Here is a 20539-nt window from a genome sequence, read left to right as displayed (position 1 = left end):
GGATGACAACAAACAAACGTTTCAAAAAGTACAATTTTCCAGCATTTGCAATGCAATAGGTCTTGCATTTGCGAGAGTTTAAGCTATTTGGCACTATAAATGACAATGCCTTTTATTTATGTGTTGGTTTTCAAAACAAATAAATTAAAGGCATCGTCATTTACAATGCCTATAGTTGAAACTCTAGCAAATGCGAGATTTATTGCATTGTAAATGCTTGTTAAAATGTTGCGAGCGGCTAATGCCAACAACCAACCTTCCCACAAGGCTGTCTGGTGCGGTCAGGCGAGAGGAAACATACACTGGCGCTTTGGCTTTGGGATAGTGGTGGCCTTTTAGTCCTTCTTCAGTTGCGGCGCCTCCTCCGTCTCACTCTCTCTCTCGGGGAACGCGTCATTTCCTGACAGTTCATCTCTACGGCTACTGGTGAAGATGGCGGCGTTGTGCGAGCCTGCTCGGCTGGAAAGAGGTAAACACTGTCCCCGTTGACTGTGTTGTCCAGTCAGGGAGCTTCGTTCTCGAAACTCAGGCTGCCCTTCCCATTTAGTGGCAGTGAATTCTGACCATGATCTCTGTGTTACAGTCGCAGCTGTTCTGTTTGCATGGTATTAAATGGGACGACCTAGCCACTCCGGTACCTGCAAGATATTAAATTGGAAAGGAGCCCTGGTGGGGGCCTCGACCATTGGCATGTTTTGATTCGATATCAGAACGGCCCTCGGTCGGCTTATTTGCGTCTGCGGGACCAAAACAAAGACATAATAGAGAGTTCCGCCCCTCCACCTGTCTCTGCATAATTCCCGAATTTTAACAACTAATGTTATTCATTTGGCAGGGGGTTAAATGTCCTCATTAGAGATATGAATGAGTGCTTCTTTTTATTTTTTGTGAAGGCATACGATTCTCACTTAAAATGAATACAGTGTGGTTAAAATAACAGAGAGATACGACAGAGTGTGTTGAGAAAGCCCTGTCACTCTATATCCCTAGAAAAGAAAGACCGTATATCTCGTAATATACATAAGGAAGATAAAACGATGCTCATCGCGTCAAGTGCAGGTTAGTTAGATGTGGTCAGTTGGGCTTTTGTCATATAACTGTCATCAGGGCTTTAAGTGTGATGAAAAAACTGGGGGCGGGGGTCTCTGAAAGGGGCGTGGCTATTGTAATTAAGCATGTGGCTTAAAAACATGTAAGCTAAAAATCAGTGCTTAGCATAGTGTGCCGCCCGACTTTTATTTTGCTGTTTGTCATTTCATCTACATATATGATACAACAAGTAACATCATACCAACAACATGTCAGGACTAGGCTTTGTCAGTGGTTGTTAGTTGCATAGGATCAATACGCAGCAACTATAGTTTGTATATAATATTGAAAAAGCTTCCACTTAAAGCCCTGGTGACACCACGACAATGTTGCTGGTCTTGAGTTTCAAAAAGAGAAGGGAAATCCAGAGAGAAAATTGCCCTCTTTAAAGGATTTCCCTTCCCCCCACAACCCTCACCTGGCATGACGCCATGACGCAACTTCTCCACTAGTGAGCAGTGAGCAGTGTACATCGATGTGCCTGCTGTCACTGCAGTCTGTGTCAATATTTACTCTGACCACATTTTATACAAAAGAGACATAAAAATACATGGACATAATCAGTAACACAATACACAAACATCTGTCTATTGACACGATTTAAGTAGGCTTGTGGATGGTTTTTATTATTCATAGTTAATGTATCACTTCAATAAAATTAACTTTTGAATTTGTTTATAAAATTATGTCATTGTCCCTTCCTGCCTATGTATAAATTACTGTCGTAGTTTTGAATATATTTGAGTTGCCCTAGGAATTTGTAATTTTCAATTTTTCTCTGCCTTGAGGGACTCTCACCCAGTAACAGGGGGCCCTTTCTCTATTTGCATTTAATAGCCAGCTCATAGCATTAGATGTACTTATCTTTATACATCACCATATTTTGCCCGGGGAATCTAAAAGTGCCCTTGAAAGGGCTTTGCCCATCCTGAAACTGCGCTGTCTTCCACACCTCAGGCACCAGATAGTCTTTTCCATGGGGTGAGCAAGAGGAGGTGTGTCTGAATTGGGGTGTTGGGATAGGAATTTCTGTTTCATGGTGTAGAGCTGTGCCCTCTGCTAAGTGTTCCCGAGCATCTGGTATCCTGGTTTTGGATTTTTGCCCCTACCCTCATTCTAATCTAGCATTTGTGCTACTGTCTAGACCTGCCTCTTGATGTGAGTGCTATTCTGGATCTGAAGCGTCTTTCCAAGTATCCTCTCTGTCAGTAGATCAATGGTATGATAATCAATCAGGAGGGAGAAGGAAGAGCTTCTGATCCACTCGACTTCCTTGTCTCAAGTATTCAAAAATCAATAGGGGAGTGGATCACTAGTCCCAAGGAACCAGGGTGTGCACGGACAGTGTAAGGTACTGTAAAAAACCCTCAATCACGTTGTACTGGGATCGATGTTAGCGGTATATCTTCGTTCTCCGCTTCGTTATATGTAACGTGACAGCATCATCATTGGGTTTTGCTGTAATGCTTTCTCCACCTGGAGAACATACCACTGGTTATGTTGGTAGTGATCGTAGATAGAAAAAAGGGGGGAGAGTGAGTCTTAGTGAAGTGATTTGTGGTGAAAAGGTTATACTTTAAAAGCCCACAGAGCCAGTAAAAAAAATTTTTTAATCGTACTGGATGTTGGGGGATTCGTCGGTCTTTGGTGTGCACTCAGGGGTGAATTAGGACCCTGTGCATTCTAAAAAAGTGTTCATAAAAAGGTCGACATGTTTCAGCCCTTCTTCTGCCCCGAAGGGTCAGGCGGGCTTTCTTCAGGACCTGGGTGGTGAAAGACTTGTATATTCACAATGTCTTTATAATGAGAAGAGTTGGGTTAGATAGTCCCAGTAAGTAACCGTTCGATTGAACCTATAGTTATTGTTCCGAACAGTATTGGAAAGAGGTTGTGATGAGGAAAGAAAACAGACCTTATTAGAACAATGTGAAATTCATTAAAATAAAAACATCTACAAATAACGGGCAAAAAGAACATTGCTGGTTTTACCTTAGAAGAGTTTTCATCAGTAACAAATAAAAAATGGCAAATCTTTTATATTGAGGTGAGACACAAGGGTGTCTTCACTCTCTATGGCAAAGTTCGTCCCTCCTTTCAATACTGGTAAGAGTAAAGACATTCCATCTTGTCATATGTGGTGCACTTAGTATTTGTTGTAATGATACTATTCCCTTGTATTTGAAGTGTAAACAAGAGAGCACACAGTAGGGTTTTGATCAAATGGTATGTGCGGTAAGAATGTTGGTGGCGTGAGTTATTCTGAAGTTTAAGTGATAAACCCCAAGTTATGGGAAGGGATGCTTCTTCACATGTGGATGTTAAGAATTATGTAAAACAACCCATATAATTAGTGGAGTAATTCATTACACGGAAGTGTTGTATCACAAGGGAACTCTTGCGCGCTTGTTAACAATTCAATACATGGCACAAGTTATTGTCAGAAAACCTCTAGTGCAATAAAAGGCAACGTTATTTCACAGTGTAGACCTGGCTATACTTTAATAGACCTAGGTGGGATTTTCCACCTCCGTTATGAAAGGGCCATGCCAGAAAAATGCTTAAGTTAGTTCCTCCTTAGTTTTTCAAATCTGACTTAATGGTGAAAATTGATTTTTGGTTTAGGCAGAATATTAACTTTTTATAAAAAATGTGGTTTAGTCTGCATGAGCCACAAGTAGCTTACAACCAGTTCTTCTACTCTTCACATATCCAGAGCTGAAATTGGCTGAGAGTACCCTTCATTCTCTTAGAGAGTGAACCACTGGCTGTGAGAGCAATGGCCTGCCTCTGGGCTGAGGAAAAGCTAATGGATGCTAACTACTGACCTTTTAGCAAGGATTATCTGTCTAGGAGTGGACAGGAACAGTTGCCAGAATAAAGGACAGCTTTAGCATTACCAGGGAGGGATTCTCCTATTCACCCCCAGTACCCTGCTAGACAGTAAAGCTGCAGTTGGAGGGAAAATATGTTTTGACAGTGTCAGGTAAGGGAGTGGCCCAAAGGCTGGCCTGGTGGTAGTTTGATCGTGTCGTTTTAAGACGGCGTGTCCTGGGCAACTTTACAGTAAGGCAGAGCGGAAGTGCTGCAAAAGGAGGTGGGGGAAATTGTTGGGATTGGGTGTAGAATTTCTTTGACCACTGGCTAGCACACAGGATAAATCTAGCACCTCCACCTCTTCCTCAGAGCATTCCTGAACCTGTGAAGAAGAAGGCCCTGGTGGAAAAAGATTCACAAAAGGGATAGTGTGTGGAACCTGAATTCTGCTGGCACCTAGGGACTGAAACAGCTCTCCAAGGGTCAAAAGGCTGGCCTTCTGTATACCTGCTTCAGAGACACAAAAATCAGGACTCCTGACTCCAACATGTGCCAGCTGACTAAAGAGGATTAGACCACACGAGACCTGGCTGTAGGGACCGGTTTCCCACAAGCCTACCCTGTGGAGTTAAGGGCTGCAGGGCTGACCAGAAGGTTTTGAAGCATCTGGAAACTATGTCTGAAGGTAAAATGTGGATAACTCGCTTGATGTATTTGACTTCCACTGCATTGCGGTTGGCCTGAAATTGTGTCTGGGTCCCAGTTTTTAGCAAACTGTTGTTCCCTCATAAGACTTCACTTTTTCAATGCGCTTTTTGCCATTAAAACATTTTAAAAAATTATATCTTTGGTTCCCATTAACCATTTTGATGACTTCATTATCTTCCTATACATTACATCTCCTCTATTTTTCTAAATTGGTTTGGGAATCTTATTGTTATATCACTTACTTTAGAATTGCTGGTACTGCTTGAACTAAGAATGCACTTCTCGGGGGGGATTGCCTGCTGCTAGTGCCACAGCTACCAGGGATTGAGTAGAGATTCTCCCAGAACTCTCTTTTGGCCTAACCATAGTGGGTTTATTGAGTTGGCAGGGGCACCTCCTCCCAAATCAGTAGCCCCATTTGTAACGCATACATCGTGCTTCTAAGTAAACCAGAATCAAAGAGGCCTAACGGTTCAATTTTGGAATCCTTGGCTTTCTCATGTGCACAAGGTAAAGGAGGTTACTTCCTAAACCTTTTGTCTTTCTTCCTGATTGCTATTGGTGTGGCTTTTCATTGTCTGGTACTCACAACTCTTTGTACCTCTGTTATGGGTGCTCCAGGCTAACAATGCCCCTGCTGTGAGGAGTATCACTCTTTCCAAAGCTGAGTATTGATGCCTGCCAGAAAAGGACGCATAAAAGGGGACCAGACCCAATTTGTTTCTGAAAGGAAACCGAGAATTTACATCATTTTATAAACTTAAGATCTGAAAAGAGGACCTTGTCCGATCAAGAGGGTTGAGAGGACCCATAGTAATTGAAGGGGGAAGGTGAGATACGTCCTCCCATGTAAATCTGTTTCAACCAAAAAAGTACTCCACCTAAGAAAACACAGTTGCTCCTAACCAAACCGGAGGGACAGAGGATAGGGAGTTAATTGACCCCAGATGGATACTGTAGCTCCACGTGGCTAGTGCGGGCAAAGAAAAAACACCTATTTTGATATATATATATATATATATATATATATATCAAAACAAATCCCCTCACTTCCGAGCAGACTCAAGGGACCCAGCGGGGCTTCAAGATGACATTTATTAAATGCTGGGAAGGAGTGATATATATATATATAATCCTTATATATCAACGCACGGTATGTCACATGCCACTCACACAACGCAGGTCAGCGCTGACCCGCGTTTATACATTTAAACAGGCGCCCTCCGGGACTTCTTCACCACAAGCCAGGAGACGCAGAGAGAAACTAGGCAAATAGCCAGGGCAGGACTCTTGGGGAAGTGAGTGGCTCCACCATACAATTGGATATCGGTAATAGTTTTCCCATGCTCCACGAAGGTAGGGTGACCAAAGACCTTTCTAAATTGCCGCTCTCTCTTAATTTCTCCTGTATGGTAACTTTAGAGTGTGACTACAGTGCGCCCCACTCCCGAGATACACCTTTCCCAACAATAGTGGGTCAGTATTTCCAGGTGAAAAATATGCTTGCATGTTCCACTGTTTGTCCTGTACATATCACTCTGAGCACGAATGATAAATTAAGTTGATGGGCACAGCTTGACTGGGGATTTAAGGACCTCATCATTTCGGTGAAGTATGCACAATCAAGTGAGATGCGTGTAACTCTATCAGTGTGACTAGTCGGTAATCCCATAAGAGAATACATGCACTCTAATAGTGTGGATGAATGATGGAAATGAAAGCAGGGACCACTTACCAGACGTCCCTACAACTGTTACCTATGGTAACTAGCACAGAGACCCAGAACAACAGTGTACACCAGTAGTCTCACTTACACATGATATGACTTGCATGCAGTGGGAGAGGCATGGTGCCATGAATACCTTTGGCCTTAATACAGTGCCGATTACCTTGTTCGCCCTAAATTAGTTTGCAATATGTACGCACAATACAATATGGATAATGTTGTGCTCTTGTTCTAGGCGATCCCGCTTCAAAGACTACACTCTGGCAAGGATAGTCATTGCCCTGCTTTTCACTTGTTTGGCACAAATAAGCCACGTATCTGTTTCACCCACAATCCCAGAGAGGTACCACTCCGAAACCCTGATGAAAGCCCCGGACCTTTTTGGGCCTTAGAGTAGGGCTGAAAAATGTTGGTTTGAAACAGGGTCATAGAGCCAAAATAGTCCACATTACCCGCTATATATTGTTTTTACTTTCCCTATCGCCTTCGTTAATAAAGGGATACCTTGGAGAAGGCGAGGGATTTTTAATCTCTAGTTAAGCCTCCTGGTCACCCCTCTCATAAGTGCTCCCTGGAATATGGTTGAGCACCCCCTGACCTCTAGGAGTCAGGGTGAACCCAATGGTGAAGCATGACACTACTAGTGTGCGAGGGATATATATATATATGTTCCATGCAAACGCCACACTGCTGCCGAACTCCTTATGCGACGGGTGCCTCCTTCGTGCATGAAGGGGCTAAGATTACTCAAATTGGCGCTCTGAGGTGTAGAAGGAAGTGATGGCAAAGAAACGGTCGACGAGGGGGTCTGATTAATGGAACATCCTTGCTCCGCACAATACCACAAGAGAGAACTAATGTGACTGAGGAGAAATGTTTTCCTAATTCCCATTACCAAATGGAGGCTTACAAGTAAGAAGAATAACTTTAAAGTATACTACTAAAGACTGTTAAGTAAAGGAAAACATACTCCAAGATGGCGGCAATAAAACATCAAAATGCCTGAGCTGCCAGAAGAGTCCGTCCTCGCCGAACATCATGTGGGAGGGGCTCAATGTGGTGTTTAAAAGATTGCTATACCGGAGATTACTGTGTTCACCGAACAGCATTTGAAAAAGTCGTGCCAGACGAAACGCGTCATGCTTGGTGTAATAAAGCAAGCAGTACAGAACCCGAGAGTGCTCCGTGTGTGTTCCTATAAATAGGGACCTTTGTTGGTTCATATATATATATATATATATATATATATATATAATTTTCCTGTGTGGAGCCCTGAAAAGTATTTACCAAGTCACAGAAAGGCAGCACAGCAGATCCAGGTCAGTTTTAAAGTTGCTCATTTCATTTTTATTTGCTTTTTTCCTCTTTTCTCAAGTTTCAAAATGCAAAGTGCATCAGGTAACAACAACGACCTACGCGTTTCGCCAGAGGCCTTCGTCCGGGTCATGTGATAAACAGTGAAGGGTGTTTAAAAAGGGGTTGGTTTGACCCGCCCCCAATTAACAAAAAAAGTCCCAAATTTGAGAAAGAAAGTACATCATATTAGGGAACCAACCAAAATATTTGATTTAAAGCTTAAGCATTCTTAAAATGCGACAAAGATGCATAAATAAACTTGTAAAGTACTCAATTCCAATTGTATTATGTGACATGTATGAATATTCTTCTCATTGCAACGGAAACGAGAAAAGCAGAGAGAAAGGGGGGTCCTATACATCAGGCACCACATGACATTAGAATTTGATATATAGTATATGTGTAGAAACCTAAACTTTATACATCCCTTCAAATTCAGAAAAAAAAAAATATATATAAGTCACAGCATCACATCAATTGTAACTTTTTGACAGATGGATTCGGCCAAATATAAAAACACAATTTGATAAAAATAAAATGCTTCAAAAGTGTTGTAATAAATATGTAGAATCCTATCTACAAAGTGTAGTGGATTAATAGTCCAAAATATATTATAATATAGGATTCATAGTCATCAGCAATGGTCTAGTTATGGTAAAGTACCAAAATATTTTACAAAAGACCATTATGTGATGTCAAAATACGTAAGGTAATATAAAGTGCAACTAATTTTAAATATGACTATATTCTATCTGAGGAAGGGGACTGGGAGCTTAGAAGGTCCCCGGATTTCTACACAAATTCTAATACAAATAAGAATGCTCATGGTCATGTTTACCTTGTACATCAACTAAGGATGTTCTGGAAAAACGTAAATATACCTACAATGGTTCAATCGACTTGATTTAAACCACATGGTTCTACCAGATTCTCACTCTCTTGACATGATCTCGAAAATTACAGATAAACTTATAAGGACATAACATAGGAAAAGCTAAATAATTGAATTCTCAGACAAGTGTGAATTGATTATACATTAGCTTTTCATTGTGAATTTGTGTCTATAGGATAAGGTTGTTTCGAATACTCATAAGAACTTATGTAATTCAGCATCTCCATTTAAGCCCCATGGCAACTCAGTTCCATTAAGGATGATCCATTTTGATTCAGCTTGTCTCAGGAGACGATCACGATCTCCCCCTCTGATGTTTTGAGGGATGTGTTCGACTCCATAATATTTTAGATTGTCAAGGTTGCCATCGTGCACACTCCAAATGTGTTTTGAGATTGCGTAAGAGAAATCTTTGTTCTTTGTAGCCCTCAGATGTTGCAAAATTCGCAGTTTTAATTTGTTAACAGTACTACCAATGTATTCCTTTCCGCATTCACATTTAAGAACATAGACTCCATGCGTAGTTTCACACGTAATCCTCTCTTTAATGATCTTAAATTCGCCAGTCAAGATGTCGATTTTTTTGTTTATTCAAACCATGGCTGCAGGCTTTACATTTTGAACATTTGAAGAATCCCTTTGCTGTTAGCCATTGTATTTTGCTACTACCTCTTTCACTCCTTTGATGGTGGCTATGAACAAGGATATCATTCAGAGATGGAGCTTTTTTGTATGTAATATTGAGATGGTCTGTTGTCACTTCTTTTAGATCATCATCTCTTCTCAAAATGTTCCAATGATTTTGGAGTGTGTTTCTAATGATGTTACTGGATGAGTTGAATTGAGTAATGTATCTTATTTTGTTGTTGTCCAAATTCTCACTCTGTTCAAGATTAGTTCTTTTGGGTAGTAGTGTGGTCTCTCTCTTTTTTTTTGTGAGGCTCTTAATTTAGCACTGTCCAACACTATTACTGGGTATCCTCTAACTAGAAATCTCTGATACATTTCATCCAGTTGAGAAAGAAATTCTTCTTCTTCTGAGCAATTTCTCCATGCTCTTAGAAATTCTCCATAAGGAACACTCCATTTTAAACATTTGGGATGTGCACTGTTTGCTAATAAGATACTGTTACATGAAGTTGATTTGCGAAAGAGTGTTGTGCAAATCTTCTGATTTTCAATATAGACGTGGATATCCAGATAATCAATCATTGTCTTGCTGATGTTATAAGTAAATTGGAGTTGAAAGGAATTATTGTTAAGACCCTTGAGGAGGATGTTCAAATCCTCTGTATTTCCTTCCCAGATCAGGAACAGGTCGTCTATGTAACGTATCCAGAGTACTATGTGCTCAGACATATCCTTGTTTCTTTCCGACCAGATTTGTTCTGCCTCCCACATGCCCATGGTGAGATTCGCATATGTGGGAGCAAAGGAGGTCCCCATGGCTGTACCTTGGCGTTGTTTATAATGTTTTTTGCCAAAAATGAAAACATTATTCATAAGGCAGAAACGTAACATTTCTACTAACATGTTAGTTTGTTGGAGCACATTCAGTGACCTCGATTGGAGGAATGACTCACAAGATTTAATGCCATCTTCGTGCCGAATTGAGGTGTACAGTGATACAACATCGACAGTTATCATTGTGTAATCATCTTTCCAAGGTATATTCGAAATCCTGTTCAGGAAGTCCATTGAATCTCTGATGTACAATGGTAAACCTGATACAAATGGGAATAGAAAGATATCCAGGAATCTCGAGGTGTTTTCGAGTAAAGAACCACATGAGCTGACGATTGGACGACCAGGTGGATTGTCTAGCTTTTATGTACTTTTGGTAGTACATAAATTGTTGGCATTATTGGATGTTTGATTAGTAGGTAGCCTAGTTCGTTTTCATCAAGCAATCCCGCCTGGTGCCAGTCTTGAAGTTTTTGATGGAAAGTTTTCATGATTGATGGCGTTGGGTCTTCTTTGAGCCTTTCATACTTTAATGGATCATTTAGTTGACGTTTGATTTCTAAGTAATATTTTTGTTCATCCATAACTACTACGTTACCCCCTTTGTCGGAGGGTTTTATTACGATCCGGTCATCCATTTTTAGATCGTTCAGTGCCCATCTATCATCTTGAGTCATGTTGCCATAATTTTGATGATTCTTTCTTCTTTCTCTGATATAAATTGTCCGTAGTTCTTCGGTCATTAGTTCCTGAAATATATCAACTCTATTACCCGCAGGTAGTTGTGGACAGAATCGTGACCTGGATTTGCATTGACTGCTAATAGTTAGATTTGTTTCGATTGCTATAGTTTCACAGATCTGTGTATTTGTCCTTTCCGCTATATCTACTGGTGTGTTGGTGTCATTTTCAAGTAGTAGATTGTGTGCTGTTGTCAAAGGCACAAGGTCATTCAGAGTCAATGGTGTTAAGGGTTATGGCATTTGGTGGGCCTTTGCTTTTGTAGGTATTGAGGCAAAATATTTTTCAATTTCAATTTTCGACAGAAGAGATATAAGTCGACCCTGGACATTGCCAGGTCCATGTTGTTGGAAGGGCAGAATGTTAATCCCTTATTGAGAATATTATGCATTTTTTCCTTCCCTGAGCTAGCCACGCGGAGCTACTGTATCCATCTGGAGTCATCTACACCCCTATCCTCTTTCCCTCTGGTTTGGAGCACCCGTGTGTTCTTAGGTGGGATACTTCTTTGGTTAAAACAGAGAATTCACATCTCTTGTATTTTTATAAAAGTGAGAGCTGATGACTCCTGACAATGTGACTGATGTTCATGCAACTCAAAGCCTGCACCCTCATGTAAAGCGGGGGATCGCAGCACTTGGTGAAGTGTGCCGGAGTAGATCACCTGATGAAACCTGCCTGCTGGTAGTCCATGCCACTTGCCCAAAGTTTGCTCGAATGGATCCCTGCCTTCGCAGTCTTGCTCCAAGTGTGCACTATTTCTCTCTGCTCCTGGAGATTTACCAAAGGGTGCCTGTACTAATTTAGCAGTGATCAGCCAATGGTAGTTGCTCAGTATGTGTAGGATTGGACTATGCTGCTGTAACTGAAGCTGCTGACTGAGTGAATTATGTCATAAAAGACTCCACTCCGAGAAGATCTACTCTGCTAAGCTGAATACTCACCAAAGCTTCTAAGTGGAGGAAGGATCCTGTCAGCAGATGCAGGCTCTGACATCTCGCTGACTTACTGTGTCCTGGGAAGAGGGACAATGCTACGAAGACAGTGCGTGCTCCTGCTTTAAGCTGATTGCTGATTTTGTCGCTCGGCCCCACAGCTAATTCAGGGATTGGGGTAGATAGTTGGCTTGTCTTCCCCGAGTGCAACGAGGACACAGACTGATGCTTTCTATGGCCAAGCTGTTTTCTACCTTGAAGACTCGTTGTTGATGAGAAGCCTAAGGTTGAGAGACTGAGTGCATGACTGCTTGAGACATGAGGATCAAATCCGTTGGACTGTGATCTCTGCTGTAAAGCTACCACCAAGAGGCGGAGATATCACGAAAATCCTATACAAAAAAGAGCTCAAATGGATTTTGAAAACCGATAGCCTCAATACAGGACTCAACCGACTTGAGGATTGGACTACAACTATTTGATTCCTTGATTAATCTTTTTCCGTCTCTCCGAGTCATATGTGTTTCCACCTTACCTAATGGTTGTACGTATTATATGCCAATGTAATTTCAATTTCTCACCTTCTTCTGCCTTTGACGGTCATCATTTTCCCCCCTTCTATACTATAATGATTAAAAAAAACCTTTTTTCATCCATCTACTGTATCTAGCCGTATCACCTACCAGTATATGCTAATGTAATGTTTTCCGTAAATCTCAACCTTGTGCTCTTCCCTTCTGCTGCTTATACTGATATCGGTAGGAAACTTACTCTCCGATTTATATATTAGACCCTGCCATATGCAGAAGCTTCTCTCTATATCTCCATCTATTACTCTAATCGTACAGTCAACAGTTCATTATAACCCTCTCTTGAATGCATTACCTACTCTGTCCAATTTTCGTTCCCTCTACTGTTGGTTCAACAATGTATAATTCAGCCTCTTAAGATGGCCGCCATGAATCCCATCAATTACTCCTCCTTGCATTCTGTCCATCTCCTTCTTTCCTTGACCGCTGGTTCTCTGTAATTATTTATTTACAATTAATTCTTTAGGAGTTATATATGATATGATACTGCCTCAATTATTCCTAAGCCACAACGATATATGTATGACTGACATTCCATTGTTACAATACTTTTACTCCTTTAAGATGGCCGCCTTGTTCTACCCTAATTGTCCGTTCACTCTCTTGCTGATTCAGCCCGCGTACGGCCCACCAATCCGCTTTCTCACCTATAACACACCACCCCACTCGGCCCTCGTTAGCTGCCGTACTCACGGAATACTGCTCTCCGCATTGCCGGAATTGTCCAAATTTGGAAATACATTGGTGAGTTTTCTCTCCTCGGTTCACATTGCGTCAATTCTCGCATGCCTCCCCATACTTGTGTATCTTCCCTCCCTCCTAGATTATCCCAGGAGTCTCTTCTGACTTCCTTCGTTTCAATTTCACACGAGGTGGCAATCCATGCCCTCGTCCATCTGATACGCCCCACAGCTTAACCATACAGTAAGTTTCCTCTTCCCCACACAGGTTACCCCCTACTGCTCTATCCGCCCTGGCTCTAATTTTATTCTTTTATCACTTCCAGACACTGCTTTCGTTTCACCGCTGACGCGGTAAGCCACACGTTCGTTCATTTTTGCATGAGGTTACTTTCACTGCTCTTCGCTCCTAGGCAATCACGAGCATGTTACAGGCATCTTTCACCCGTTGTCCCAGCAACCCCTTCAATGATTGTCGATAATATCACTATATATTTACACGTCCGGTCAAATGGCATGTTCTCTAGCACACCTCGGGCTGATTCCAGCTTATGAAGTATATATAGTTTTTTACCAACAGCTACAAGTTATATTGCTTGAAAATTATGCCTTGATTTAAAGGTTACTTTGGTTCTCCCTTTATGCCTTACTTTGCAAATATTCCATAGTCCAATTGCCTTAATATAATTTTGTACATGTCTCAGGTTGCTATATATTTATATATAATTTTGTACATGTCTCAGGTTGCTAGTCTTTACCTCTCCTCCATTGAAATTAATATTGGCATTCTGTTTTTGTATATGAAATTCAGGTTTTAAGTTGTCGCCCCTCTGGAATCTTTTCCCCTTTATGTCCTAACCTTATTATCTTCTCCCTTTTCCTTCCCCTTCCTCCCAAGGTCATTCAGGTTATACTTTACAGGCATTATTGTCCTTGTCTTGATGATGATCCTTGCAATTTTTAATAGGATCGAAACGCCGTTGACACCTACAAATACCCTATATGTTGTAAATATCAATTGTGATACATAAGGGTATTGGTTGAATTGTTTGTTTCTCCATTGTCAGTTACTTATAACAAACTTTGCTTCATGCCTGAACCTTCTGTTGTTGTTTTGTGTGCTTTGATGTATGTACCGGACACAGGCTTGTGTCCCACTTTATGAAACTTTGAAAATTCTGATATTTTTAATACATTAGTAAAATTCCTGACCTCTGTCCGGCTGGACAAGTCTCACAAAATAAGCACTGATTGGGTCCTTATTTATCGATACTTCTAATCCTTTCTCTCTAGGGACCATTGTTGCTCAAAAATACATAATTCCCAGGGTCCCTGGTAGACTTTTCTGGGCGCTCTTGTTGTCATTAAATATGAGGATCATTGCAGCATGCCTTAGTTCCAGGCATGTATAAAATATGGGTGTAACAGTCTCTATGTGAAAGCTACGGGCAAAAGAGTGAACATTTCTTTTTGTTTGCCATTGGGATAGGGTCTGTAGGCCCCAGTGGACAGAAAGGCGACTAGGGCATTAGGAGTGGGGTGCTTCCCGATGCCAGGACAGGCCAAGCCTTCACCGCATTTAAAAAAAAAAAAAAAACACAAATGTTTCTAGTGTCTAATATGCCTCTCCTTATCCCAAATTGCAGAGTGCATTTTAGAAGTAAATCTCCCAATGTCCACCTGGCGGGCAGAAGTACTGTTGAGGCTTTAGGGTTTGGAGGAATGGTCTGATACCAGATTGGAGCCTAAAATGTCAGCAGCTTTAGCTTTGTCTATGTAATGTCAGTGCATTATGATCGTCCCACAGAAAAAAAATTAACTTGGACTGCGAGGAGAGCTTTTTCCCTGGAAGGTCGAGATTGCTCCAAAAATCGAAAATACTCCCGGTGCAAGCACTGGATGCATTTTGTAACCTCTGTGCATAGACCATATATCGATTTCCACCACTATGGTGACCTAGCGTGGAAGACATAAATATCTCATTGTCCACACTACAAGGGTTAAAACAAAAATTATAATGTTCTGAGCAAAGAAAAAGCGAGATTTACCTTATGTCTGCTGAACACCATGTTACAGAAACTGATGTATATGGAGCTTTGAATTACAATTAGTCAAACTTTAAGCCGATGGGTACAGTGACAATACCTCAAGAAGCATATGCCTTCAACATCAGGCATTAAACTGTTTACATTTTTGTTTAAATATTAGTATCGAGGTTGTACTGTAACATCCTTGTTCACTGCTATAAATAAACAGAAACCTACATTGCTATACAATTCTACTGCAAGTATTGCAAAGTAGATAAAAGCTTATATTCTTTTAATTTACAGTACCACAGGAGCATCTTCAACTTGTGGGAATATATGCCCAAAGGTGTGGTCTGATTTGTAATAAGTCTTGTCTCCACCTTCGATCTTAATAATCAGTTTATCAAGAGCAAAGACCAAAAGTGTAAACCTTTTAGTATCAGCTAAATTTTATAAATTGTTTTTAAAAAGACAGTTCTTAGCTTAATTACCTTGAGTCAAGTTTTATTCTTTTGATAACGATGTCATTATTGTCACTAAATTTAATTACAAATTTTAACAACTCTTTAAAAGTTGGCATAATGAGTCATACATGTATATGGCCCTGGGGAAGGCTTCGGCTGAAACGCGTAGGCTGTGTAAAAACTGCACAATGCACTTTATCTGTTTAAAAGGTGAGAAAGATTAAATAAAAAGGATTTAAATTACATCCGAGTGGTGCCGCTTGCTATCTGGACTAGGAAGTATTGGATAGGCGAAGGAACTGGTTTGGTGAACCGATTCTCATATATATATAAAATATATGTATATATATCTCCTACTGGCGGTCGCCAGTAGTTAGTATAGTTAGAACCTAGTTTCCATAGGAAAAGCATTTTTTGATTTGCTAATAACTTTGGCGTCGTTTGACGAATCTTCCCGAAATTCTCCCCAAAAAAAGTCTATCCAGGTCAGCTCCTATCCTGAAAGTATTGGGGTGATTCGTGAAGCGGGGGCTGAGAAAAACGGGGGGTTCCAAAACGCGTTTTCCCTATGTTAATTTCCATAGGAAATTTTGGGACGAGCTTCAGCCCGAACTGCTGAACGGAATAACCCCAAATTTGGCAAAAAGGTACTGCTTGGCTCGGAAAGTGACCTTTTTAAAAATGGTGTAAATCCGTTCAGTAGTTCCTGAGAAATTAAAAAAATAAAAATATTGATATCTAGAGGCGCGGTGGATCCGCGCACCCTCCCGACCATGAGCTTTATTCTAATTCTGTCAACATTCCAAACCAGGAAGTGTTGGCAGCCATCTTGTGACTCGGTAGAAGCGTGTCAGAAGAAAACCGCATAACAACTGCGAAAAACAAGAAAAGGGGGCAGGGTACAACACTCTGACCCCCTAGGCCTGCTTAGGGGGTCCCACAAGGGCCCCAAGGGCCAAAAAAAGCTTTTTTTTTTTAACGACAAAAGTCGCAGAGTATCCGGGGGCATGCCATATTGTAATTGTAGGGGCCCAGGGGGGCCCTCTGTAGCACCGGGGACCACCACCCCCGGGGCTTTCTTTAAATATTTTCAGGGGGGCACATGGCAGCCCCGGGGACACCCCCCCCCGGGCTTGTTTCTGTAAAATAAAAACCTGTGTGGGGGGGCGCTAGCCCCCCACATGCCCCGGGGTCCGCCACCTCCCCGGGGCGCTAAGTATGTAAATGCAGGGGTCCATAACGGACCCCCGTGCCCTGGGGACCACCACCCCCCCGGGGCTGTGCACACGTTGGGAGGGAGGCCGCCCTCCTGGAGCCCTTGATGGCCCTGGGAATCACCACCCCCCAGGGCCGGCTCCTGCAGTGTCCTGGGGTGCCCACCCCAGGGACACTGCTGTTTGCAATGACAGGGCGGGAACCGTGCGGCTCCCGCCCTGTCATTGCAAACTGATTTGCTTCATTGAAGCGAGAGCAGGGAAACCTGCTCTCGCTTCAATGAAGCAAAGCAGAATTGCTTTTCCACATGGAGAGCTGCATGTCAGCAGCTCCCCATGTAGAAAAGCAATGCCGGCCCCCGCAGGGAGCTGGCGGGACCGTGGGGTCATTGGGGCTCCCCCCACAGTCCCCAGCGGATTTGGCCTGCTCCGGGGGATGGGGTCCCTGGGGCTAGAAGTGGCCCGGGAGAGGGGCCATGCGGACCCCCCACAAAAAAATAAAAATAAAGGCCGGCCCCGGGGGATGGGGTCCCTGGGGCCAATTTAGGCCTCAGGAGGGGGAGCTGCGCTGCCCCCTCCATAAAAAACAAAAATATATGTTGCCATGCCCCGGGGTTGTGATCCCTGGGGCCGGAATTGGCCACGGGAGGGGGGCCCACGCGGCCCTCTTCCCGTTCATATTTAATTTAAATTGGGGAATTCATTCCCCTTCAATACTGGGGGTCCCTGGGGGCCAACTAGCCCACCAGGTACCTCCAATAAGCGCCACAGGGCTGCGTTGCAGAGAGGTGGTCCAGGCCATGCCCCTTTTTACACCTCTCTGCAACGCAGCTCTGTGGCGCTTACTGGACGTACCTGGTGGGCTAGTTGGACCCCAGGGACCCTCAGGATTCAAGGGGACCTAATCCCCCAACTTAAAACGCTCCAGGGGGCGCGTTTGCAGAGTGGTGGAGAAAGGGGGCATGGCCTTTGTCTACCTCTCACCAATCCCACTGCGTGGGGCTTACTGGAGGTAAAAGGTTGGCTAGTTGGCCCCTAAAGGACCCCCAGCAGTGAAGGGGACTTCAATCCCCATCCAAGAGCGTGCCAGGGAGTGCGTTTGTAGAGTGGTGGGCAAAGTGGGCATGGCCTGGTACGAGTACTTACCAATGCTGCTGTGTGGGACTGACTGGAGGTAATAGTTTGGGAAGTTGGCCCCCAAGGATGTCCTTTGGGGCCAACTACCCCTCTTATTACCTCCAGTAAGTCCCACACAGTGGGATTGCTAAGACTTCTTCGCAGGCCATGGCCCCCTTTCTCTACCACCATGCAAACGTGCTTCGTGGCAGACTATGGGATGGGGGAAGAATCCCTCCTGGTACCTCCTGTAAGTCCTATGCAGCGGAATTCCTGAGCGTTGGTTGGACGCCCAGCACCCTTTCTCCACCACTATGCAAACGCGACTACTAGTTAAAGTAGCATATTTCAGCACCTCTGACTTAGAGGTAGTTTTAATCCCCCTGCCCTATTATGTACTAGGGCCTTACAGAGGAGGTCATGCTAATCACAAGGGTACCTCAACGCATAGTGTTCCCTAGTGTATGTAGGTGATTTCACTGTATTCTAGGTGTCTTTTAGCATAGCACTGGCTCTAGGCCTGGTTAGTCAGAGTCATTTACCACCAGTACCTGTCTGAAAAAGTTGTGGGCACAGGATAATTTTGCAACAAGGTCACTTTCTGCTCCTCTGTTGGTTCTTTCTGCACATGTCTTGCTTCTTCCTGCGTCTTTGTGGACTTCTGTTGCTTCTTTCTGCATTTCTTTTGCTTCTTTCTGTGCGTTTTTCTTCTTTCTTCACATGTCCTACCTCTGTAGGCATAGTTAGAAACTAGCATTTAAAAAACCTTTGAAATTCACTTAAAAAACCATAGGTTTCAGGCACAATATAGTTAGAAATTAGCATTTAAAAAACCTTTGAAATTCACTGAAAAAACTATAGGTTTCAGGCATGTTATAATTAGAAATTAGCATTTAAAAAACCTTAGAAATTCACTGAAAAAACCATAGGTTTCATGGGCTTTATAGTTAGTTGGACATTTCACTCGTACAAAACCAGTGAAATTCCCCCGTTATAGTTATTTCTGCTAACTATAACTCGATTCCCCGCAATGCACTGCTGATGACGTCATATATTACATCACTCTTGACATGGTCAGTGACATCACTGATGGCATCATCCATGTGATAATTTCATGCATCTTCTCACACCCTAATATAACTTTTGATACACCCACTCTGAATTACAGACTACCTTTCTCAAAACCATAGACACTCCAACACCAATAACTACATACCCACTCATTGATTCTTAGGTCTACACACACATCCACTCACTCACTCGTACAGTCACTCATACTTACGGTCACTCAGTACAGGACTATCATATGCACTCATACACCTATATAGGCGCTCGCACACCGCCACTCATCCATAGAGGTACTCCCACACCTAGTCAGTCATGCAAATAATTAATCACACTCCCATTTACTCACCTATACAGTTATACACACACCAGCTCACTTACTCATACAAATACTAGCACATTCTTACGCTCTTATAGAATCACTGATACAAGCACACACTCATCCATACTGCCACTCTCACAATCACACTCTCACTTATAGCCATTTATATACTCTAACACACATATATACTGTCTTTTACATATGTAGTTACTCACACATGTACCACTGAGATATACATTCACTCACTTAACACACCCATACACACACTCACCCACCCATACAGTCCATCACAGATGCACTCTTGAAACCATGCACCTAGTGAATCACCCACTCGCATATCTATGCACAGAGTCACACACACCCCACCCACACAAACACTCAGGCACCCATACAGATACTCAGACAACCAATCAATAACTCATATAGACACTCATGTAGCTATTCACAAACACATGCAGCCGCTTACACACCAACAGACAGACGGATACAGACATTCACACAGTTTAGTCACTAACCCATGCATTATGTAAGATACGTTTAATCACTCGCTTATAGAGTCAGTCACGCACCTACTAAATCATCCATTCAGACACTTATACACTCACTCATTCTTCAATACGCCTTTCACTATATATATTAAACATATTTAAACATTACAGAAACACAGTCACTGGATGATGTCATCAGTGATGTCATTTGAGATGTCATCAGTGATGTCACTGTCCATGTCATGAGTGATGTAATATGTGATGTCATCAGCAGTGCATTGCGGGGGCGCGAGTTATAGTTAGCTGAACTAACTATAACGGGGGTATTTCACTGGTTTTGTACGAGTGTGTGTGTGTGTGTGTGTATATATATATATATATATATCTATATATCTATATATATATATATCTATATCCAGGAAACAGTGTGCCCATGCATAAAAGCGCACTCAAGCCAGCGTTAGGTTGAGGAGACCTTTATTCAGGGAAAACTGCCAATGTCACGGGAAGTCAATAAAAGAATAGTGGCGCCAAATTCACGACGCGTTTCGGGTTTATCCCTTCTTCCTGGTGAGACGCCACTGCAGCTACCCGCACCTGCAAACATTTAGTAAAATCTGCCCTCCAATGGGCCAATCAGGTAAGTGGACTTCTTCAGATGTATTCTGGGAAATGCAGTGCGGGTAAGTTTTCGTGCCTCAATGTTCATGCTGCATATGATTCTTACATCTAGCCCTGGATGGGCCTCTCGTGGCAGCAGCAGAAAACAATCATTCCAATCACGCTGCTCCTAGGAACTTGGCAAATTCCAAGCCCCCTGGCCCCCTACAATCAACGGGGTGGAGCAC

The 20539-nt window shown here is 42.6% G+C and overlaps 1 protein-coding gene across 1 annotated transcript in view; it reads left to right on the top strand.

Moving 5' to 3' along the window:
* Positions 1-312: 312 nt before the first annotated feature.
* Positions 313-20539, top strand: part of LIN7C (lin-7 cell polarity scaffold C) — a 165960-nt gene continuing 145733 nt past the window's right edge. The window contains exon 1 of the mRNA XM_085643636.1: positions 313-469. Coding sequence (XP_085499762.1) covers positions 433-469 — 37 coding nt within the window. The 5' untranslated portion in view covers positions 313-432. The remainder of the gene's footprint in view (positions 470-20539) is intronic.

This window comes from Triturus cristatus, chromosome 3_1 (assembly GCF_964204655.1).
Source record: "Triturus cristatus chromosome 3_1, aTriCri1.1, whole genome shotgun sequence".
In the NCBI taxonomy this organism is placed as follows: domain Eukaryota; kingdom Metazoa; phylum Chordata; class Amphibia; order Caudata; family Salamandridae; genus Triturus; species Triturus cristatus.
This window is presented reverse-complemented; position numbering and strand designations above follow the sequence as displayed.